Source organism: Tachyglossus aculeatus, chromosome 26 (assembly GCF_015852505.1).
Source record: "Tachyglossus aculeatus isolate mTacAcu1 chromosome 26, mTacAcu1.pri, whole genome shotgun sequence".
NCBI classification, from domain to species: domain Eukaryota; kingdom Metazoa; phylum Chordata; class Mammalia; order Monotremata; family Tachyglossidae; genus Tachyglossus; species Tachyglossus aculeatus.
Genome location: NC_052091.1, coordinates 6,852,118 through 6,875,070, shown reverse-complemented (window position 1 = coordinate 6,875,070; position 22,953 = coordinate 6,852,118). Strand labels below are relative to the sequence as shown.

Below are 22,953 nucleotides of genomic sequence, written 5' to 3'. Positions count from 1 at the left end.
GCCCCCCCCCCATTCTTAATAATAAAAATGATAGCATTTATTAAGCTCTTACTATGTGCAAAGCACTGTTCGAAGCGCTGGGGAGGTTACAAGGTGATCAGGTTGTCCCACGTGGGGCTCACCGTCTCCATCCCCATTTTACAGATGAGGTAACAGGCACAGAGAAGTTAAGTGACTTGCCCAAGGTCACACAGCAGACAAGTGCAGACAACCCACATCCTCTGATTCCCAAGCCAGTGTTCTTGCCACTAGGTCATGCTGCTTCTCAAATCATTATGGAATTTGTTAAGCGCTTACTATGTGCCAAGCGCCGTTCGAAGCGCTGGCATACATACGAGGTAATCAGGTTGTCCCATGTGGGGCTCAAAGTGTCAGTCCCCATTTTCCAGATGAGGGAACTGAGGCCCAGAGAAGTGAAGTTACGCACAGCACAACACAGCAGACAAGTGGCAGAGCCGAGATTAGAACCCACAGCCTCTGACTCCCAAGGCCGTGCTCTTTCCGCTAAACCCCGCTGCCCGAAACGCTCTCCCCACGATGAGGCCGTTGATATGAACTCAGGCGCCCTGCTCCCTGCCCTGCTAGGTGTGTGGGGAGGGGCCGGTGGTGGTGGGAAACGGGTTCGTGCAGTAAGGTGAGTGGTCAAGTGGTCATCTTTATTGGGGAGGGGGGCAGAGCTGGAGGGAGGGCTCCTAGAGGCCCAGGGCCTGCTCAATTCTGAGCCTGGAAACAAAGACAGAGGACGCAGTTAGGGCCTGGGGTCTGAAGCAACCACACCAGCCCCCCTCCCACCTCACAACCCCCAAGGTTCGGGGGTCTTCCTCCTCCATTCCTGCCCCCCATGACTCCTCCCGGGACCCAGGCGTCCTGCCCCCATCCCGAGCGACCCTTGCTCACCAGATGAAAGAAGTAGATGGAGGCCACAACGGTGAGGGCAGCCATGGCCATGCAGACACTCTAGTGGGGGGAGAAATGGAATTAAGGGGGGGTCCCCGACATCCCCCCTCCCTCCCTCCGACCGCTGTGCCCCTGCCCCTTGCCCTCTGCCCCCGCTCCCACCTCTTGCCAGTTCTTCATCTTGGCAGCGACTCCTCCGCTCCTCTGCTCCCTGGGGTTGGGGGGCTCCGTCTGGGGAAGAGGCTGCCCTTGGTGGGGGGGGGGTGGGGGCAGGTTGCCATGGAGACCAGAAACGTCACTATGGAGACAGGTTTACCCCCCCTTCCCATGGGGGGTGGGAGGTCAAAAGAGCCCGCCGGGGTGGGGCCCAGTGTTGTTGCCCTTGAGTCCACGTCCAGAGTTTGGGGTCGGTCACCTCAGGTCGGCCGTCCTCGCCCCGCTTTCCCGCCCCCCCTGTCGGGGCGGTCTCAGGTGCGAATCCAGCGCCCACCCCGGGGAATTCGGGCCCGTCCCGTTCGGCGGGTGAGGGGGCGAGGATCCCCTCGGGGCGGGCAGCCACACCACCTGCCTCTGCCCTCGGTGGGGACCCGGGCCGGGGTCCGCTAGGCCTGGGGCGGCCCCCGCTGCGGGATCACCGTCCAGAAATTCAGGTAGTTGAGGCAGGAGAGGAAGCCTGCGGGTCAGAGGCAAGCATGGAGGGGGGGCTGCGGGTCCCTCCGACTTCCCTCCCCGCTCCAGGGCCTACGGGCGGCACCTTAGGCCCGCTCCCGCCCCTACCCACCGCACTGACCGGTCAGCAGGAAGAGCAGGATGCCGGCCCAGGCCAGGAGGAAGTTATTTTCCAGGGAGTAGCGCATCCCGGGCTGCAGGAAGGAGCTGGCCTGGAGCAGGTACAGGAGCAGCGAGAAGAGCACACATAGGCCTGGGGAAGGGGGCGTTATAGTGGGGGAGAGAGAAGGTATGGTGCGGGGTTGGGGGGGCCTACAGCTCAGGCCATCCTGAGGGGGTTAAGGAGAAACAGGGTGGCTCAATGGAAAGAGCCCGGGCTCGGGAAGTCGTGGGTTCTAATCCCAACGCCGCCACTTATCAGCTGTGTGACCTTGAGCAAGCCACTTTGCTTCTCTGGGCCTCAGCCACCTCATCTGGAAAACGGGGATGTTGACTGTGAGCCCCATGTGGGGCAACCTGATTGTCCTGTACCTGCCCCAGTGCTTAGAACAGTGTTTGGCACATAGTAAGTGCTTACCAAATGCCAACATTACCATTATTATTATTAATTCCGGCTCTGCCAACTGTCAGTTGTGTGAGCCCGGGCTCGGGAAGTCGTGGGTTCTAATCCCAACGCCGCCACTTATCGGCTGTGTGACCTTGAGCAAGCCACTTCGCTTCTCTGGGCCTCAGCCACCTCTTCTGGAAAACGGGGATGTTGACTGTGAGCCCCATGTGGGGCAACCTGATTGTCCTGTACCTGCCCCAGTGCTTAGAACAGTGTTTGGCACATAGTAAGCGCTTCTCAAATACCAACATTATCATTATTATTATTAATCCCGGCTCTGCCAACTGTCAGTTGTGTGAGCCCGGGCTCGGGAAGTCGTGGGTTCTAATCCCAACGCCGCCACTTATCAGCTGTGTGACCTTGAGCAAGCCACTTCGCTTCTCTGGGCCTCAGCCACCTCATCTGGAAAACGGGGATGTTGACTGTAAGCCCCATGTGGGGCAACCTGATTATCCTGTACCTACCCCAGTGCTTAGAACAGTGTTTGGCACATAGTAAGCGCTTAACAAATACCAACATTATTATTATTATTATTATTATTAATCCTGGCTTTGCCAACTGTCAGTTGTGTGACTGTGGGCAAGCCACTTAAGTTCTCTGTGCCTCGGTTCCCTCATCTGTAGAATGGGGATGAAAACTGTGAGCCCCACATGAGACAGCCTGATAGCCTTGTATTCATTCATTCATTCAATCGTATTTATTGAGCGCTTACTGTGTGCAGAGCACTGTACTAAGCACTTGGGAAGTACCAGTTGGCAACATAGGGACGGTCCCTAACCAACAGTGGGCTCACAGTCTAGAAGGGGGAGTCGGACAACAAAACAAAACTTATTAACAAAATAAAATAAATAGAATAAATATATAAAAGTAAAATAGAGTAATAAATAAATAAATAGCACTTAGAACAGTGCCTGGAACATAGTAAGCACTTTTTATTAATTTTACTTGTACATATCTATTCTATTTATTTCATTTTGTTAATATGTTTTGTTCTCTGTCTCCCCCTTCTAGACTGCAAGCCCACTGTTGGGTAGGGACCGTCTCTATGTGTTGCCAACTTGTACTTCCCAAGCGCTTAGTACAGTGCTCTGCACACAGTAAGTGCTCAATAAATACGATTGAATGAATGAATGAATGAACAAATACCATCATTATTATAATTAAGGAGCTGGGTAGGGAAGAAAATTGCTCATCATGGGCTGGGATTGTCATTCTTTATTGCTATACTGGACTTTCCCAAGCGCTTAGTCCAGTGCTCTGCACACAGTAGGCGCTTAATAAACGGGATTGGATGAACATCTAAGAGTTACCCGAGAAGAAGCTGATGGCCGAGGTGAAGAGGTCAAAGGCCGGGTTGGACGGCACCAAGATGAAGGTGGTGAAGAGCAGCGAGGCGGAGAGCAGCAAGCTAGTGCTGATGGCGATCAGCATGAAGATCTCGGAGGCCTCTAGGTAGTCTATCAATCAATCAATCGTATTTATTGAGCGCTTACTGTGTGCAGAGCACTGTACTAAGCACTTGGGAAGTACAAGTTGGCAACATATAGAGACAGTCCCTACCCAAAAGTGGGCTCACAGTCTAAAAGGGGGAGACAGAGAACAAAACCAAACATACTAACACAATAAAATAGATATGTACAAATAAAATAAATTGATAAATAAATAGAGTAATAAATATGTACAAACATATATACATATATACAGGTGCTGTGGGGAAGGGAAGGAGGTAAGATGGGGGGGATGGAGAGGGTCTATGAGGGTGGGGAAGGAGCCAGGGGTCAGGGGGCTGGCCTAGGGGCTGGGCACCCGAGCACCGGGAAAGAGCAGGGGCATGGGGGGCAGAGGACATGAGTTCTAATCCCGGCTCCGCCACCTGTCTGCTGTGTGACCTTGGCCAAGCCACTTCACTTCTCTGGGCCTCAATGACCTCATCTGGAAAATGGGGATTGAGACGGTGAGCCCCACGTGGGACAACCTGATGACCCTGTATCTACCCCAGCGCTTAGAACAGTGCTCGGCACATAGTAAGCGCTTAACAAACTCCATAATTATTTGAGAGGCAGCATGACTTAGTGGCAAGAACAGGGGTTTGGGAATCAGAGGTTGTGGGTTCTAATCCCGACTTCACCACTTGTCAGCTGGGTGACCTTGGGCAAGCCACTTCACTTCTCTGTGCCTCAGTTTCCTCATCTGTAAAATGGGGATTACAACTGTGAGCCCCACATGGGACAACCTGATTACCCTGTAAAAAATAATAATAATAATAATAATAGCATTTATTAAGTGCTTACTATGTGCAAAGCACTGTTCTAAACGCTGGGGTGGTTACAAGGTGATCAGGTTGTCCCACGGGGGGCTCACAGTCTTCATCCCCATTTTACAGATGGAGTAACTGAGGCACAGAGAAGTGAAGTGACTATCCACCTCAGTGCTTAAAACAGTGCTTGGCACACAGCAAGTGCTGAACAAATACCGACATGATTACTATTATTCTCTATGCCTCAGTAACCTCATCTGTAAAATGGGGATTAAGAAGACTGTGAGCCCCACGTGGGACAACCTGATTACCTTGTATCCATCCCAGGGTTTAGAACAGTGTTTGGCCCATAGTAAGCGCTTAACAAATACCATTATTATCATTATTATTATTATTATGTTATTATTCTCTGGGCCTCAGTGACCTCATCTGTCAAATGGGGATGAAGACTGTGAGCCCCACGTGGGACAGCCCGATGACCTTGTATCCATCCCAGTGCTTAGAACAGTGCTTGGCACATAGTAAGCACTTAATACCATTATTATTATTATTATTATTATTATTATTATTATTATTATTATTATTATTCTCTGGGCCTCAGTTCCGTCATGTGGATGAAGACTGTGAGCCCCATGTGGGGCAACCCGATGACCCTGTATGAATCCCAGGATTTAGAACAGGGCTGTCCTTCTCCAGCCCAGCCTGCACCCTCCGCTTCTCTGCCGCTAACCTCCTCACTGTACCTCGTTCTCGCCTGTCCCGTCTTCGACCCCCGGCCCACATCTTCCCCCTGACCTGGAATACCCTCCCTCCGTACATGCTCTCTTCCTCCCTTCAAAGCCCTACTGAGAGCTCACCTCCTCCAGGAGGCCTTCCCACACTGAGCCCCCTTTTTCCTCTCCTCCTCCCCACCCCCCCGCCCTACTTCCTTCCCCTCCCCACAGCACCTGTATATATGTTTGTACAGATTTATCACTCTATTTATTTTACCTGTACATATTCACTATTCTATTTATTTTGTTAATGATGTGCATCTAGCTTTATTTCTATTTATTCTGACGACTCCCGTCCACATGTTTTGTTTTGTTGTCTGTCTCCCCCTTCTAGCCTGTGAGCCCGTTGTTGGGTAGGGACCATCTCTCTCTGTTGCCGACTTGTACTTCCCAAGCGCTTAGTCCAGTGCTCTGCGCACGGTAAGCGCTCAATAAATACGACTGAATGAATGAATAAATGATGTCTATCTACTTGTTTTGTTGTCTGTCTCCCCCTTCTAGCCTGTGAGCCCATTGTTGGGTAGGGACCATCTCTAGATGTTGCCAACTTGTACTTCCCAAGCGCTTAGTCCAGTGCTCTGCACACGGTAAGTGCTCAATAAATACGATTGAATGAATGATTGAATGATGTCTATCTACTTGCTTTGTCGTCTGTCTCCCCCTTCTAGCCTGTGAGCCCGCTGTTGGGTAGGGACCGTCTCTCTCTGTTGCCGACTTGGACTTCCCAAGCGCTTAGTCCAGTGCTCTGCACACGGTAAGCGCTCAATAAATACGATGGACTGGATGAATATGTTTGGTTTGGTTGTCTGTCTCCCCCTTCTAGCCTGGGAGCCCGCTGTTGGGTAGGGACCGTCTCTCTCTGTTGCCGACTTGGACTTCCCAAGCGCTTAGTCCAGTGCTCTGCACACGGTAAGCGCTCAATAAATACGATGGACTGGATGAATATGTTTGGTTTGGTTGTCCGTCTCCCCCTTCTAGATGATGAGCCCGCTGTTGGGTAGGGACCATCTCTAGATGTTGCCAACTTGTACTTCCCAAGCGCTTAGTCCAGTGCTCTGCACACGGTAAGCGCTCAATCAATACGATGGACTGGATGAATACGTTTGGTTTTGTTCCCTGTCTCTCCCTTCTAGCCTGTGAGCCCGTTGTTGGGTAAGGACCGTCTCTCTCTGTTGCCGACTTGGCCTTCCCAAGCGCTCAGTCCAGTGCTCTGCACACGGTAAGCGCTCAATAAATACGATGGACTGGATGAATACGTTTGGTTTGGTTGTCCGTCTCCCCCTTCTAGATGATGAGCCCGCTGTTGGGTAGGGACCATCTCTAGATGTTGCCAACTTGGACTTCCCAAGCGCTTAGTCCAGTGCTCTGCACACGGTAAGCGCTCAATCAATACGAAGGACTGGATGAATACGTTTGGTTTTGTTGCCTGTCTCCCCCTTCTAGCCTGGGAGCCCGCTGTTGGGTAGGGACCGTCTCTCTCTGTTGCCGACTTGGCCTTCCCAAGCGCTCAGTCCAGTGCTCTGCACACGGTAAGCGCTCAATAAATACGATGGACTGGATGAATATGTTTGGTTTGGTTGTCCGTCTCCCCCTTCTAGATGATGAGCCCGCTGTTGGGTAGGGACCATCTCTAGATGTTGCCAACTTGGACTTCCCAAGCGCTTAGTCCAGTGCTCTGCACACGGTAAGCGCTCAATCAATAGGAAGGACTGGATGAATACGTTTGGTTTTGTTGCCTGTCTCCCCCTTCTAGCCTGGGAGCCCGCTGTTGGGTAGGGACCGTCTCTCTCTGTTGCCGACTTGGCCTTCCCAAGCGCTCAGTCCAGTGCTCTGCACACGGTAAGCGCTCAATAAATGCGATGGATGGATGGATGGCCGGATGGATGAATATGCTCACAGGGTCCCTCGTAGGTTTCCCGGAGGCAGCTGCTGTCCCTGCACTTGGTCCAGAGCTTGGTGTAGACGTGGAAGGTGACGGGGCGGGCCGGGGTCCCGCAGGCGGAGCGGTTCGGGGGTCCGGGGGTCGGTCCGGGGGTCGGTCCGGGGTCCGGCCCGGGTCCCGGCCCGGGGTCCGGGCAGTCGCGGTCCACGGTGAGCAGGAAGCGGAGCCAGGGCCCGTGCAGGGCCCCCAGGGTGAGCAGCGCCGTGGCGGCCAGGCTGCAGGCGGCGGCCAGGCCCCGGCTGACGGGCCGGGCCCGGTGCAGCAGCCGCCGGCTGAGGGGCAGCGTGGACAGGCGCCGGCCCGGCAGCTCCAGCCACCTGCAGCCCGGGAACTCGCCCCGCCTGCACCGGACCCGGCGGGAAGCGGGAAGGGAAACACTGTGAGCCCACTGTTCGGTAGGGACCGTCTCTAGGTGTCGCCAACTTGGACTTCCCAAGCGCTTAGTACAGTGCTCTGCACATAGTAAGCGCTCAATAAATACGATTGACGATGATGATGAAAGGGAAGGGAAGGGGGTTGCGGGACACGCCCCCCCACACACACACCCCGAGACACGCCCCCGTTGGCCCACAGGTCTCGCCCACCGCGTCAAGACACGCCCCCTTCCCCGTAAGCCCCGCCCACCGCGCCAGGGCACGCCCCCATTGGCTCACAGGCCTCGCCCTCCGCGTCAAGACACGCCCCCTTCCCCGTAAGCCCCGCCCACCGCGCCAGGGCACGCCCCCATTGGCTCACAGGCCTCGCCCACCGCGCCAAGACACGCCCCCCTTCCCCGTAAGCCCCGCCCATCGCGCCAGGACACGCCCCCGTTGGCCGAGGCGCCCCGCCCACCTCGCCAAGCCACGTCCCCGTTCGCCGCTCAGCCCCGCCCACCGCACCAAGCCACGCCCCTTCCCCACAAGCCCCGCCCGCCGCGCCGAGACACGCCCCCATCCCCCGAAAGCCCCGCCCACCCCCCAGGACACGCCCACATTGGCCTACACGACACGCCCACCTCGCAAAGACACGCCCCATTCGCCACCAAGCCCCGCCCATCTTGCAAGGGCACGCCCCCATTCGCCGCTCAGCCACCGCCCCTCCTCCATAAGCCCCGCCCAGCGCTCCAGGACACGCCCCGTTGGCCAGCACGCCCCGCCCACTTCACAAAGACACGTCCCCATTCGCCACCGGGCCCCACCCACCATGCAAGGGAGCACCCCCATTCGCCGCTCAGCCCCGCCCATCGCACCAAGCCACGCCTCTTCCCCATAAGCCCCGCCCGCCGCGCCAAGACACGCCCCCGCCCCCGAAAGCCCCGCTCACCGCCCCAGGACACGCCCCCATCGGCCGATACGCCCCGCCCACCGCGCAACAATACGCCCCCATTCGCCACCAGGCCCCCGCCCACCGCGCTCCCACACGCCTATATCCCCGCCCACCATACAAGGGCACGCTCCCATTCGCCGCTCAGCCCCGCCCCTCCTCCATAAACCCCGCCCACCGCGCCAGGACACGCCCCATTGGCCGATTCGCCCCGCCCACCTCGCAAAGACACGCCCCCACTTGCCGCTCAGCCCCGCCCACCGCACCAAGCCCCGCGCCTTCTCCGTAGGCCCCGCCCACCGCGCCAAGACACGCCCCATTCCCCCGAAAGCCCCGCCCACCGCGCCAGAACACGCCCCCATTCGCCTATAGACCTCGCCTACCATACAAGGGCACGCCCCCATTCGCCGCTCAGCCCCGCCCACCACGCGAGGACACGTTCTCATTGGCCGACACGCCCCCGCCCACCATGCAAGAACACGCCCCATCCCCCAGAAAGCACCGCCCACTGCGCCAAGCCACGCCCCATTCATCATAAGCCCCGCCCACCGGGCGAGGACACGCCTCTTCGCCACCAAGCCCCGCCCACACCACAAAGACACGCCCCCATTCGCCGCCAAGCCCCGCCCACCGCGCGAGGACACGCCCATTCGCTAGACTGTGAGCCCACTGTTGGGTGGGGACCGTCTCTATACGTTACCAGCTTGTACATCCCAAGCGCTTAGTACAGTAAGCAAGCGCTTAGTACAGTGCTCTGCACACAGTAAGCGCTCAACATACACTCCCCCTTCTAGACTGTGAGCCCACTGTTGGGTAGGGACCGTCTCTGTATGTTGCCAGCTTGTACTTCCCAAGCGCACACAGTAAGCGCTCAATAAATACGATTGAATGAATGAATGAAATACGATTGAATGAATGAATGAATGCTAAGGCCGGCCCACTACGCCAGGACACGCCCCCTCTTCGCCTCAAAGCCCCGCCCATCGCGCAAAGATCCGCCCCCACTCCGCCGCTAAGCCAAGACCCGTCCCAAGCCCGGGCTCTTTCCCTCCTCCGATCAGCCACGCCCATACTGCTCAGCTATGCCCTCTGCCCCGTACTGGAGCCGCTTAGCTCCATCCAACCCCTAGTTATCATCTAGTTCGTTCATTCATTCATTCAATCGTATTTGTTGAGCGCTTACTGTATGCAGAGCACTGTACTAAGCGCTTGGAAAGTACAATTCAGCTACAGAGACAATCCCTGCCCACAGTGGCTCACAGTGCAGAAAGGGGGAGACAGACATCCAAAAGAGTAAAAACAGGCATCAGCAGCATCAATATAAGTAAATAGATGTCCTCTAGTTGCCCAGACCTCCCCATGAAGCCCGCCCCACGGCCCCCTCAGAGCTGCTCAAAACTTCTCAAATCCCCGATTTCCGTGAATACCTCCATCATCCCTGTCCCCCTCAAACCTGGCACTGCCTAGACCCCCACCGCCTGGGTTCCCGGCGCCCCAAACCCTTGGAAAAAATTGTGCCCTCCGCAAAGGATGCCCTCGCCAAGCCCCCCACAACCAGCCCCGGACCCTGCCCCACTTTCCAGCCTTCCCTTCGGCTCTCTCACCCTTCGAGGCGCTGAGGCCTGGAGCTAGGGTGGTTGAAGTGTTTGTCTTTTGAGGAGGAGGCTATAGAGGAGCTATGAAGCTTCATGACCAGACGTCTGGGCAGCAGAGGCTCAACAGATTCCCAACAGTCACAGAACCCCAGGATTCTACCCTCCCCCACCCAACCCCAGGCCCCTCCTGGAAGTCCCGGACCGCTACCTAGGGCTGAACCAGAACGCAACCTGGTGGATAAGGGCATCAGAGTCCAGGCCCAAGGATGTCCACCCTTCCTGAGCTCTGACCCCATAACACCCTATCACCTGGTCAGATAGTGTCAGGAGAAGTGAGGGTGAGGTGGTAGGGAAGCAATCCCGGGCAGGGAAGGGCCAGGAGGGGCTCTTAGCGGCGGGTGGGCTGGAGGGACGATGGGGCCTAGGGTCAGAGTCAGCATGGGCAGGGTTGGTGGGTCAGAGGATCCCGCTGGGGTCTGCCGGGCTGGAAGTTCCATGGCAGTTGGCCATGGCCTGAGGGGAGGGGCACCGGGGCAGGGCTGGGCCCTGCCTCGGTGGCCATGGAGTCCTTCTCGAGTCCCCAGTCCAACTTAGACTGTGAGGGGCCGGGGCTGGGAGGGTATTGGAGTGCTGATGGGAGGCAGGAAGGGGTCCAGGGACCCGGGAGTGGCGGGAGATTCCCAAGGGGCAGGAGAGCCAGGGAACGGGGGGATCCAGAGGGGTCAGGGGTCGGGAGGCCATAGAGGGGGATGCTCATAAGATACAGGCAGGTTCCAAGGCCTTGGGCACCTTTCCAACCCTTCCAGCCCCTTCCCCCCTGCAGCCTCCATCAACCTAGTCACATGGTGCCGGAGCTGGGAAGGCCGGAGGTTGGTGCTGCGGGCCGTGGCCCTGGGTCTGAGCGGCGTGAGCTGGGTCCTGCTGCTGCCCATCGGGTCCAACCGCCTGGCATACATCCAAGGCCCCGGCCCCCCCCGGCGGCTACCTGGGCTACTGGATGGACTGCAGGCAGTTCCCCTGCCTGGACCCGAAACGTGTCACAGGTCAGGGCAGGGGGTTGGAGGGGCCACCGGAGGGCGGGCGGGCCGAGCCTGAGGATGGGAGCCACAGAGGGAGACAGGAACCGGGGGTCTCGGGTGGGTAGGGGAGAAGGGGTCGAGGGATCAGCCTTGGGAAAGGACTGAATCTTTGGGCGCCCCCTTCCCGGAACTGGGGTTGATGTTCTCAGACTCTGAGAACACAATTTGGAGCCTCTCGGAACAGCAGCCTAAAGTGGGCAGGACTCATCTTCCCGATGTCCAGGGAAGGGGGGGCCTGAAGGGTGACCGCCTCCACACGTCCACCTCAGGGAAGAGAGAGTCCCGATGGTCCTGGCCCTCCCAAGTGAGGCTTGGCCAGGGGAGGAGGAGGAGCCGTGGGTCCCTTTAGAACGATCCCTTGATGGATTCCCCCCTCTGCCCACCCTGGGATTCTCCCCCGACCCCGACCTCCCTCCCTACCCGGTTCGGCCCCTCCAGCCCTGGTCTCCATCCCTCCCCGCCCCCCACCTCCTCAGTGAACAGACACCTGGGCTCGGGCTTCATGTTTCTGGGCCTGGTCTTGACGTCCATACTGGTCCCCTGCCTGGGCCTCTCCTTCCGACGCATCTTCCACCGCCTCACTCACTGCGACCTCGTCCTGGGCATCATCAGCTGCATCTCTGGTACCCACCAGGCCGGGGAAGGTGGGAGGGATAGGGCAGCAGACCTCTCCCCCACAGGCTTGTGGGGGTCCAGAGGTTCTGGTGGCGGAGGGGTGCCAGTGGCTGAACTCTGAGACCGTTCCCAGGCCTTTCCCCTCCCTTCAGTCCCGTTTTCCTCCTCCAACCCTCTGGCTTTTGCTGTCTGACCCTCACCTCCCTCCCTGGTTCTCTATCCGTCTTCCCTCGTCCCTCCATCTCTGACTCTTTCTCCCTCCCTGCCTCTGCCTCTCTGCTCTTTGTCTCTGTCAGTATCTCTTTCTGTCTGAATCAATCTCGCTGCCTTCTGTCTGTTCCTCGGTCTCTTGTTGGGGAGGAGAAGGGTGACAGAAATATGAGTAGCAGTAGCCAATAGTAGTAGTAATAAGATTTATTGAGCATCTACTGAGTTCGTTCATTCATTCGTATTTATTGAGCACTTACTGTGTGCAGAGCACTGTACTGAGTGCTTGGGAAGTACAAGTTGGCAACAAATAGAGACGGTCCCTACCCAACAGCGGGCTCACGGTCTAGAACGGGGAGAAAGACAACAAAACAAAACATATAAACCAAATAAAATAAATAGAATAAATATGTACAAGTAAAATAGAGTAATAAATATGTACAGACATGTGTACATATATACAGGTGCTGTGGGGAGGGGAAGGAGGTAAGGCAGGGGGGATTTAGGGGGTTGGGGAATACAGAAGAAGTTTCTCTTTTTCTGTCTGCTTCTCTCCCCATGTCTCTCCCTGTCCCTCTGTCTCTGATGGTAGACAGTAGTAATAGTAGCAGCATTCGTAGTAGTAAGAGTAGTAGTGGGATTTGTATTGTCATAAAACTAGTAGAAGTAGTAATAATAGCAGAAATAGTGTTTGTACTGTATATATGCATATATGTTTTTACATATTTATTACTCTATTTTACTTGTACATATTCTATTTATTTTATTTTGTTATGTTTTGTTTTGTTCTCCATCTCCCCCTTCTAGACTGTAAGCCCACTGTTGGGTAGGGACCGTCTCTATATGTTGCCAACTTGTACTTCCCAAGCGCTTAGTACAGTGCTCTGCACACAGTAAGCACTCAATAAATTGAATGAATGAATGAATGAATTTATTGGGCAGCTACTGAATGCAGTGCACTGTACTGGGGTTTTGGGGAGTAGAGCAGAGGTTTCTCTTTTTCTGCTTGCCTCTCTCCCCATGCCTCTGCTGGTTCCTCTGTCTCTGCATGATGCTAGGTAGTAGTAATAGTAGCAGCAGCAGTAGTAGTAGAAATAATAGGATTTGTAGTTGTCATAATAGTAGTCATAATAGTAGTGACAGTGGTATTTACATCTATTAAACATCTATTGAATGCAATGCACTATACTAGGGGTTTGCAGAGTACGAGAGAAGTTTCTTTTGCTGTCTGCCTCTCTCCCCATGACTCTGCTCCCCTTTCTCTTGGTGATGGTAGTAGAAGTAGTAATAATAATTATGTTTTTTGTTACGTGCTGAAGTGCCCAAATGACTGGGAATCAGAGAGTCTGGGTTCTAATCGCCCTCCACCACTTGTCTGCTACGTATGACCTTGGGCAAGTCACTTAACTTCTCTCTGTCTCAGTTCCCTCACCTGCAAAATGGAGATGCAATTTCTGTTGTCCCTCCTACCTAGACAGTGAGCCCATGTGGGACCTGATTATTCATTCATTCAATCGTATTTATTGAGCGCCTACTATGTGCAAAGCACCATTCATTCATTCAACCGTATTTATTGAGCGCTTACTGTGTGCAGAGCACTGTACTAAGCGCTTGGGAAGTACAAGTTGGCACTATACTAAGCGCTTGGGAGCATACAATATACCGACGAACAGACACATTCCCTGACGACAACGAGCTTAAGGTCTGGAGACGCGATATCAACCCCAGCATTTAGTACAGTGCTTGACACACTGGAGCACTTAAATGTCCCAATTATTTACTCAATATCTGCCCTTTATTAAGTGTTTGGGAAGTACACCAGAAGTCTTTATTTTTCTGTCTGTTCCTCTGTTCCTCTTTGGTAGCAGTAGTAATAGTAATTATAGTAGTAGTATTAGTGGCAATAATAATAATAATAATAATGACGGTATTTGTTGAGCACTTACTATGTGCAAAGCACTGTTCTAAGCGCTGGGGAGGTTACAAGGTGATCAGGTTGTCCCACGTGGGGCTCACAGTCTTCATCCCCACTTTACAGATGAGGTAACTGAGACACAGAGAAGTGAAGTGACTTGCCCAAAGTCACACAGCTGACAGTTGATGGAGCCGGCATTTGAACCCATGACCTCTGACTCCAAAGCCCGGGCTGTTTCCACTGAGCCAGTAGTAGCAGTAGTAGAAATAGTACTAGGAGTGATGAGTAACAATAGTATTAGTAGTAATAATAGAGAAGCAGCATGGCTCAGTGGAAAGAGCACAGCCTTTGGAGTCAGTGGTCATGGGTTTAAATCCCGGGTCTGCCAATTGTCAGCTGTGTGACTTTGGGCAAGTCACTTAACTTCTCTGTGCCTCAGTTACCTCATCTGGAAAATGGGGGTTGACTAGGAGCCCTCTGTGGGACAACCTGATCACCTTGTAGCTTCCCCAGTGCCTAGAACAGTGCTTGGCACATAGTAAGCGCTTAACAAATGCCATTATCATTGTTCTTATTAATAGTAGTACTAGTAATAGTAGAAGTCATAATAGTAGTACTAAGATGAGTAGTAATGGTATTAGCTCGTTGTGGGTGGGGACCCTGTCTTCCAACTCTTGTGTTGTACTCTCCCAAGTGCTTAGTACAGTGCTCTCTGCGCATAGTTAAGCGCTCGATAGATACCATTGATCAACCGATTGATTATTGAGCATCTATTGGATGCAGCACACCAAATTAGGCATTTGCAAAGTATAATGGAGGTCTCCGTTCTCCATTTTTCTACCTCTTCCTCTCTCTGTACTTCTCCGTCTCCGGGACCTTTCCTGGGTTTTGGTGCTGAGTGTCAGGCTGGGTTTCCATGTCGGGCTCCAGATGTCTCCGTTCTGTGCCTCTGCAGCCACCTTTGTGCTCCTCTCCATGACGCTCTTCACCCTAGAGTGTGAGACGCTCCAACCCAGCGGGCACTGGCCCTTGATCACCTACACCCTCCGCTTCTACCTGGGCTGGCTGGCGGGAATGCTGCTCGGGGCCACTGGTGATTGGGGAAGCTGGGAGGTGGGGGCTCTGGGAGGAAGGGAGGAGGGCCGTGGGGTTTGGCCCATGCTGAGGAGAGAAAACTGGGGCCTGGGGAACCATGGAAGAGGGTGATGCCTAGGGGAGGGAGCACTCAGAGGAAGCCTAAACTTAAGCCTCCACACCCCCCTGGCATTTCTCGCTTTCTCTCCCCACTCCACCCCATCGTCCCTCTCCCATCCAGCCGGTACTTGCCTGACCAATCACCTGCAGAGCCAGACCTGCCATTGCTGGGGCCAGGGACGGACCTTATCCCAGAACCTGGAGGAGCAACAGCCTTCCTCCAAGGACGACAGCCAGGACTGGGGGCAAGAGATCCTGCTGGGCCACACCTCGGATGTCTCCCTGTCCAAGGTCAGCTCCTCCTCCTCCTCCTCCTCGGCCAACATCAGTGCCGCCGCGCCCAAGTCCTCCAGCAGCCTCAACTTCCAGGCCATCAGGACCAACTCCCCCTCCGTCAGGTCCTCCGTCATCAGGATCAGCTCCACGTGGCCAGATTTGTCCACTCGGAGGATGACATAGGCCAATTGTCCCGGCCTCCTCCTCTCTCCCTTTCCCCCAACCACTCACTACCCCAGTCCCCCCTCAATCTCCCGCTGAGTTCAGCTCCTCTTTCACTGGTGGCCCTTCCTCCGCACCACCACCACTGTTTCATCTTGGCCCCAGACCCCATCTCTGAGGATTTCACATGCTCACGGATCCCTCACCCCGGGACAAGGAGTTAGAACGGCCCCCTGGATGTGGGGAGATTCAGCTGCTTCCCCCAGTTTCTTTCCGCTTTCCTCAGCTTCTCCTGATTTCCTCGCCCTCACCCCAACCCCTGGCTCCCGCCACCGTCAAATTCTTCCTCTCCCAAATAGCCCATCTTCCCTCCCTCCAAATCCCTCTGCTGCTCTAATAAAAGTGGGCCTTTCTCCCACCTGGACCTTCCTCCCTCCCTCATTCCCTGGTCAGAGAACAGAGGGAGGGCCAGCAGGTGAACTCAGAGAGGGATGGAGGGTGAATCGTCCTCACCCTCTGCCATCTCCATCCGGAGGAGGGGGCCCAGAGCATGGTCCTCGAAGGGTGGTCCAGGGCTTGGGACGCTATTCGTTCAATCGTCTTTTTTTGAGTGCTTATTGTGTACAGAGCACTGTACTAAGCACTGTACTAAGGCTATGTGGTGGGGTGTAGGGAGGGGATAGAGGAGGGCGACCATGACCACAGGCCCCTCCTACACACGCAGGGAGTGGGGGTGGTGGGTGTGGAGGGCTGTGGGAAACCACGGCCACAGCCTCCTCCCACACACGTAGGGAGAATGGAGGATTGTGGGAGAAGATCACAACCACAGGCCCTTCCCTCATGCATGGGGTGGGGCGAGGGGGTGGTGGGGGCATTCGTGGACATCACACCATGACATGGCAGGTCTGGAAGGGGACGGGGGAGCGGAGGCTGTGAAGTTTGGAGAAGTTGAAGAAGGTGAGGGGCCGGCAGAGCAGGGGGTGACCCTGGATCCAAACGAAGAGGAAGGGGAGATGGCGGGGACCCTGGGGTGGGGGGTAGGGGGGAGGATGCTGGAACAGAGCTTCAGATCTCCAACCAACCCACTCAAGGAATACCCCATCCCCCTCTGCCCCCAGTGACATCATCTTCACCCACCCCATGGCTAGGAGATTCATTGTTCCAGGTGGCTTGGTGAAAGCCAAACGGGAATATCGAGTCACTTGAAGGAGCTGGACGGGAAAGCCCTGTCCGGAGAGCCAAAGGGGACCCAGACTTTCCGGTGTTCCCAGTCTGGGTCCGACTTGGCCGGCAAAGCTGAGGAGACAAGATGGGTCAGTGTGACCTAAAGTAGAGAAGGCACTTGGAGATCAATCCTGGAGGCAATGTGAGCTCTCTGGGAAGACCTGAGTAGGCCTCTAGCCTGACTTACATCAAAACTTCAGATGTCACTGAGCCCTTGGGAGGTAGGACGGGGAGGAAGATGAGGAGGAGGAGGGGAAAATGAGGGACTTGGGAGCCCCCTGGCCCAGAGAGGTGGACGGGCTTCCAAGGTGCCAACTGAGGGGTGGAGGGGGGTCTCTGCTACTTCCACTTCCTGGTCACCTCGTAGTGAGAGAGGAACTGATTGGGTCTGGAAGCAGAAGAGGGTGGAGGAGGGGGCAGGACCCCGCCATCTCCGGGCACAACAGCCAAGCGAGGGTGCTAGTCTGCAGAGTGCTCCAGTGGCTACCAGTCAACCTAAGCATCAGGCAAAAACTCCTCACTCTCGGCTTCAAGGCTGTCCATCACCTCGCCCCCTCTTCCCTCACCTCCCTTCTTTCCTTCTCCAGCCCAGCCCACACCCTCCGCTCCTCTGCCACTAACCTCCTCACTCTGCCTCATTCTCGCCTCTCCCGCCATCGACCCCCGGCCGACGTCCTCCCCCTGGCCTGGAATGCCCTCCCTCCGTACATCCGCCAAGCTAGCTCTCTTCCTCCCTTCAAAGCCCTACTGAGAGCTCACCTCCTCCAGGAGGCCTTCCCAGACTGAGCCCCCTCCTTCCTCTCCCCCTCCCCATCCCTGCACCCTATCTCCTTCCCCTCCCCACAGCACCTGTATATGTTTGTACAGATTTATTACTCTATTTATTTTACCTGTACATATTTACTATTCTATTTATTTTATTTTGTTAATATGTTTTGTTTTGTTGTCTCCCCCTTCTAGACTGTGAACCCGTTGTTGGTTAGGGACCGTCTCTATATGTTGCCAACTTGTACTTCCCAAGCGCTTAGTACAGTGCTCTGCACACAGTAAGCGCTCAATACAATTGAATGAATGAATGAGCCCGGCCAGGGAGCCTCGGGTTGAGCTTTTGCATCCAGACACGCTGGCAACCCTCCCTACCGGAGCCTATGTGGAAGGATGAGAGAGAAAACTCTTGCTAGAGCCCTTAAAAATGGAGGGGCAGGAGTGGAATGGTCATCCCCGAGTGGGTCCCAACATATCCCGGGCAAGGATCTGGGGTGGGAGAGGGGAGGCCGGAAGGATCAGGGAATGGTTGAGGCGGGGAGAGAAAGCACTTGGTTTCCTGAATTGCCACTCATTTCCAGGATGCACAGGGCAGAGGATCAGGATCTGTGTTTATGAGGGGAGAAGGTAGAGAGGAGTGAGATTCCGCCAATGGATTGCCATATTGCTGCTACCGCGGGCTTCCTCATCCCAAGACCAAAGGGCATAACTCAAAGCGGGCCCCACCTGAGAAGTGGGGGGCAGGGGGACTTTCAGCCCAGGGAAGGGTGGGGTTCCTGAGACAGATGGGAGGCAGGAGACTCTGAGTACCAGCGTGGCCTATTCAAGAGAGAGCACTGGCCTGATTTCTAAACCCGGCTCTGACACCTACTGTGGGACCTTTGGGCAAGTCATTTCACTCCTCTGGGCCTCAGTTTCTTCCTCTGCAAAATGGGGATTCAACACCTATTCTTTCTCCTACTTGGACTGTGAGCCCCATGCGGGACAAGGATTGGATCTGACCCGATTATTTTGTATTTTTCCCCACGCTTAACTTCTCTGGGTCTCAGATTCTTCATCTGTGAAATGGAAAGTAAATACTTGTTCTCCCTCCTATTTCAACCGTGAGCCCGTTGAGGGACAGAGACTATGTCCGATTTAGTTATCTTGAATCTACCCCCGTGTTTAGTAGTGCTTGGCACACAGTAAACCCTAAACAAATACCATTATTATTAGTACAGTGCTTGGCACAGAGTAAGCTCTTAGAACATACCACAATCACCATCATGGTCATCATAATGGGAGCCTTCAGGAAAAAGGTTCACCCCTACACTGGAAGCAGAGTGGGAGGGGAGAGACTGGAATTGCAGTGGGAGGGAGGGAAGACAGGAGATTTTCCAATGATCGTGGCAGGATCGAGGCACTCCTGAGGGCCAAACTCTGAGGAACCCAGCCAGTAGGAGGCTCCGAGTTCGGGGGAATAAAGGGACCACGAGAGCTGCTGTCCGGGCTTTAATTGTGGGGCGGAGGAGGGGGTGGCGGTCAGTTGGCTTCCATGGTCTCGGCAATCCAGTCCAGATAAGCAAACACCTTGGTGTAGAGGCCCGGCTTGTCCGGGAGGCCACAGGGGAAGTGACCCCAGGACGTGATGCCCTGGAGGGTGTTGTCACAAATCAAGGGGCCCCCTGAGTCTCCCTGAAGAGACAGAAGGAGAGAAAGAGAGAGGGTGAGAGAGAGAGAGAGAGAGAGAGAGAGGTCTTCCTAAGCCTCAGAAAGATCCTCCCAGCTCAGAGGCTGGGCCACCTCCCAGCACCCCTCCCCTCCTCCCCATAAGAGGCCCTCAGTTTCTCACCTGACAACTGTCCTTGCCCCCTTCCAAGACTCCTGCACATATCATGAACTCCGTCACGTCCTCTGGGTGCGCCTTGTCACATACCTCGTTAGGCAGAACTTCCAGCTCCACACACTGCAATTCACTTGGGAAGGTGGCTTGGGGACGGAGGAGAATAATAATTAATAACTGTGGCATTTGTTAAGCGCTTACTATGTGCCAGGCACTGTACATAGCACTGGGGTGGATACAAGCAAATCAGATTGGACCCAGTCATTGTCCCACATGGGGCTCAGTCTCAATCCCCATTTTACTAATGAGGGAACTGAAGCACAGAGAATCAATCAATCAATCAATCGTATTTATTGAGTGCTTACTGTGTGCAGAGCACTGTACTAAGTGCTTGGGAAGTACAAGTTGGCAACATATAGAGACAGTTCCTACCCAACAGTGGGCTCACAGTCTAAAAGGGGGAGACAGAGAACAAAACCAAACATACTAACAAAATAAAATAGATAGAATTGAATAGAGAAGTGAAGTGACTCACCCAAGGTCACGCAGCAGACAAATGGCAGAGCCGGGATTAGAACCCATGACCTTCTGACTCCAGGGCCCATGCTCTAGCCACTAGGCCGTGAGAAGGCAGGAGGGGGGCCGGGAGGGTCTGTCTTGCTCCCACCCCTTCCCCCAAGAGCCCGGCTTCTCCCTCCGGCCGCCCCACTCCCCGGAAGCCCCGGGGCGGGTGGACCGTACCCGAGGTGCTCGAGATGCTACCCCAGCCCGAAGTCCAGCAGGTGGTGCCCAGGGAGACGGGGGCCTTGGGGAGCGTGATGGGCTGAATGTAAGGGCTCAACTGGGCTGGCTGGGCCAGCTGCAGGAGCATGATGTCATGGCTATAGTCCAGCTTCTCGGGGGTCCCTCGCTGCCCCACGAGGCTCATGTTGAAGTCAGGATGGGGGAAGCTGGCCTTGACCAGGACGAACTGCTTCCGGTCCTCCTCGTCGTCCTCCAGTGAGTGGCGGCCCAGCCAGAGCTGGTAATAACTGGTGGCAGAAGAAGGGTCAGGGCAGAGCAGAGGAGCCAATGCACCTGGGGAGATGAGTGGGAGGGGGCTGGGGAGGCCTGGGCCCCTCAGGAGCCCCCCTAGAGGGGCAGGGTCTGGGGGACTCGTAGGAGGCTCAGAGAAGGAGGCTTGTAGGAGGCCTCTTCCTGAACTCCGCCCGCCCGTCTCCCTCTCCCAGTCCCCACACCCCCTATTTCTGGGCTCTCCCCTCTCCCACTCCAGGCCCGGGCCCCCCCTCTTTCCCCCCTCACGTCCTCAGCCCTCACTCACTCGACTTGGCAGTGTGCAGCCGTGAGCACCCACTCCTGGTCAATGAGGACGCCCCCGCACACGAAATCAGAGAAATAGTAGAGTGCCACCTGCCAGGGGTGTGACTTGGGGGGGGCACTCGTGGCCCCCCAAGATGCGAACCTGGGCCATGGTCACCCCTGAGAAGGAGATGAGGGGAGGCAGGTGTTGGCGGGGAGGCCGACGGGCAAAGGGAGCAGGGGCTGGAGAGTGTCAGGGAACCATATGGAGGATTTGGGGTGAAAATCTGGGGGAGTGAGAATTGGGATGGGGGGCAGGGTGTGAGGCTGAGATGCAAGGGTGGGGTGGGGGGCTAAGAAGGAAGAAAGGGGGCAATTAGCGTGGCTCAGTGGAAAGAGCACGGGCTTGGGAGTCAGAGGTCATGGGTTCAAATCCCAGCTCTGCCACTTGTCGACTATGTGACTTTGGGCAAGTAACTTAACTTCTCTGTGCCTCAGTTCCCTCATCTGTAGAATGGGGATTAAGACTGTGAGCCCTAGGTGGGACAACCTGATCACCTTGTATCTCCCCCAGCGCTTAGAACAGCGCTTTGCACATAGTAAGCGCTTAACAAATGCCATCATTATCATTATTATTCTCATTAACTAGGTGGGTAAGTGGGTGACAGGATGGGGAAAGCAGGGAGCAAAGCTGGGGTGCAGAGGGGGGAAGGGGGAAGGCTGAGGGCCACGAGGAAGACTGGAGGCGTCAGTTCCCGGGGTCAGGTCCTCAGCTCCTCCCTCTCATTGCAGCCCCTACTCTGATCAATCAATCAATCGTATTTATTGAGCACTTACTGTGTGCAGAGGCCAGGTCCTCAGCTCCTCCCTCTCATTGCAGCCCCTACTCTGATCAATCAATCAGTCAATCAATCAATCGTATTTATTGAGCGCTTACTGTGTGCAGAGCACTGTACTAAGCGCTTGGGAAGTACAAGTTGGCAACATATAGAGACAGTCCCTACCCAACAGTGGGCAACCCCCAGCTCTGCCCTTGCCCACTTTCTGTGCCCCCCAGCCCAGTGACCCCCCACCCACCTTCCCGTCTCACCTGTGGTCCCCAATAGCAGGGTCAAGGTCAAAGACAAGAGCCACATGGCGAGGTGAGGGACAGCCGGGGGAGACGGTGCCAGTGGGGAGGGAGGGGAAGGGGGGTGCCCACAGGGTGAGGGCTGGGAGGGGTCTCTGCAGCTGTCTGCAAGGGAGGGGTGGCTGCGAAAAGAGCCCAAGCAGTGGAGGGGGCCAAGTGGGGGTGGAGAATGGTTAACGGGGCCCTTTATGGGTCGGACCCGCCCCTCCCGGGCCCCGCCTCCCGCCCCTCTTACCTGTGCGGAAACCGCAGGTGTCTCGGAGGTGGCCGCTTCATCCCCAATTCCAGCTTCCCTTCCCCCATCCCGGAGCAGGGTGGGGAGGGAGAGGGGCGGAAACGGGAGAAGGGAAGGAGGAAGGGGAGAGAGCCGGGGGGCCCTGGCCCTAAAGCCGGATCCTTCCTGCTCCCAGGAAGCGAAGTTGGGATGCAGCCGGATCAGAGGCCTGGCCTGGACTGGCCAGGGACGGGGAACGGAGGAAGGGGGAGGCGGGGCATGGCCTATCTCTAGGGCCGGGGAATCAATAGGACCTGGGTTCTAATAATAATCATAATAATAATGGCATCTGTTAAGCGCTTACCATGTGCGTAGCACTGCTCTAAGCGCTGGGGAGGCGACAAGGTGATCAGGTTGTCCCACGTGGGGCTCACAGTCTTCATCTCCATTTTACAGATGAGGTCACTGAGGCCCAGAGAAGTGAAGTGGCTTCATTCAATTCATTCATTCAATCGTCTTTATCGAGCGCTTACTGTGCGCAGAGCACTGTACGAAGCGCTTGGGAAGTACAAGTTGGCAACATATAGAGACGGTCCCTACCCAACAGCGGGCTCACAGGCTAGAAGGACTTGCCCCAAGTCACATAGCTGACAATTGGCGGAGCCGGGATTTGAACCCATGACCTCTGACTCCCAAGCCCGGGCTCTTTCCATTGAACCACGCTGCTTCCCGGCTCTGCCACTTGTCTGCTGTGTGACCCCGGGGAAGTCACTTCACTTCTCTGGGCCTCTGTTCTTTCATCCGGAAAATGGGGATTGGGACTGGATGCCCCATGTGGGAAAGGGACTGTGTCCAACCCGATTGTCTTCTCTCTACCCCAGCGCTTAGCACATAGTAAGCGCTTAGCAAACACCCCGGTTATTACTGTCTCTGCTTTCAATTTCTGCAGGGTTTGGGAATAGATGCGAGGATCCTGTCATGCCCCTTCACAGCACAAATGGGGAGCAGAT

General features: G+C 55.4%; 3 protein-coding genes across 7 annotated transcripts; 1 reads left to right on the top strand and 2 right to left on the bottom strand.

Moving 5' to 3' along the window:
* Window positions 1-641: 641 nt before the first annotated feature.
* Window positions 642-10,145, bottom strand: TMEM202 (transmembrane protein 202). Of its 2 annotated transcripts, none has more exons than XM_038767378.1 (7): window positions 10,052-10,145; window positions 7,101-7,486; window positions 3,484-3,630; window positions 1,688-1,819; window positions 1,060-1,570; window positions 898-957; window positions 642-723 (listed from the first exon to the last, which is right to left on the bottom strand). In XM_038767378.1, the coding sequence occupies exons 1-5, from the start codon at window positions 10,135-10,137 to the stop codon at window positions 1,500-1,502; spliced, it is 822 nt and encodes a 273-aa protein (XP_038623306.1). In that variant the 5' UTR covers window positions 10,138-10,145; the 3' UTR covers window positions 642-723; window positions 898-957; window positions 1,060-1,499. The 2 variants fall into 2 exon arrangements, with proteins under 2 accessions (XP_038623306.1, XP_038623307.1); XM_038767379.1 differs by having other exon boundaries at window positions 1,688-1,778.
* Window positions 10,146-10,560: 415 nt separating this feature from the next.
* Window positions 10,561-15,919, top strand: LOC119946015. 4 transcript variants are annotated; one of them, XM_038767375.1, is made up of 5 exons: window positions 10,561-10,639; window positions 10,866-11,085; window positions 11,734-11,744; window positions 14,814-14,951; window positions 15,174-15,919. In XM_038767375.1, the coding sequence occupies exons 1-5, from the start codon at window positions 10,603-10,605 to the stop codon at window positions 15,509-15,511; spliced, it is 744 nt and encodes a 247-aa protein (XP_038623303.1). In that variant the 5' UTR covers window positions 10,561-10,602; the 3' UTR covers window positions 15,512-15,919. The 4 variants fall into 4 exon arrangements, with proteins under 4 accessions (XP_038623303.1, XP_038623302.1, XP_038623305.1 ...); XM_038767374.1 differs by having other exon boundaries at window positions 11,560-11,744; XM_038767377.1 differs by having other exon boundaries at window positions 10,849-11,085; window positions 11,598-11,744.
* Window positions 15,920-18,960: 3,041 nt separating this feature from the next.
* Window positions 18,961-22,032, bottom strand: LOC119945800 (kallikrein-1-like). The gene is given in 9 exon segments (XM_038766985.1): window positions 18,961-19,153; window positions 19,311-19,447; window positions 20,043-20,261; window positions 20,264-20,304; window positions 20,306-20,332; window positions 20,623-20,735; window positions 20,737-20,780; window positions 21,691-21,851; window positions 21,965-22,032. Coding segments are annotated over 9 exon segments (963 nt in total). The 3' UTR covers window positions 18,961-19,000.
* Window positions 22,033-22,953: the final 921 nt, after the last annotated feature.

Coding starts and splice junctions, on each gene's coding strand:
- TMEM202 (XM_038767378.1), bottom strand. CDS start 10,137: ATGAAGCTTCATAGCTCCTCTATAGCCTCCTCCTCAAAAGACAAACAC. Junction 3,631..7,100: donor GGAAACCTACGAGGGACCCT/GTGAGCATATTC, acceptor ATTGATTGATAG/ACTACCTAGAGGCCTCCGAG. Junction 1,571..1,687: donor CCTGCTCTTCCTGCTGACCG/GTCAGTGCGGTG, acceptor TCTGACCCGCAG/GCTTCCTCTCCTGCCTCAAC.
- LOC119946015 (XM_038767374.1), top strand. CDS start 10,603: ATGGAGTCCTTCTCGAGTCCCCAGTCCAACTTAGACT. Junction 11,086..11,559: donor GGACCCGAAACGTGTCACAG/GTCAGGGCAGGG, acceptor CGGCCCCTCCAG/CCCTGGTCTCCATCCCTCCC. Junction 11,745..14,813: donor CATCATCAGCTGCATCTCTG/GTACCCACCAGG, acceptor GTGCCTCTGCAG/CCACCTTTGTGCTCCTCTCC.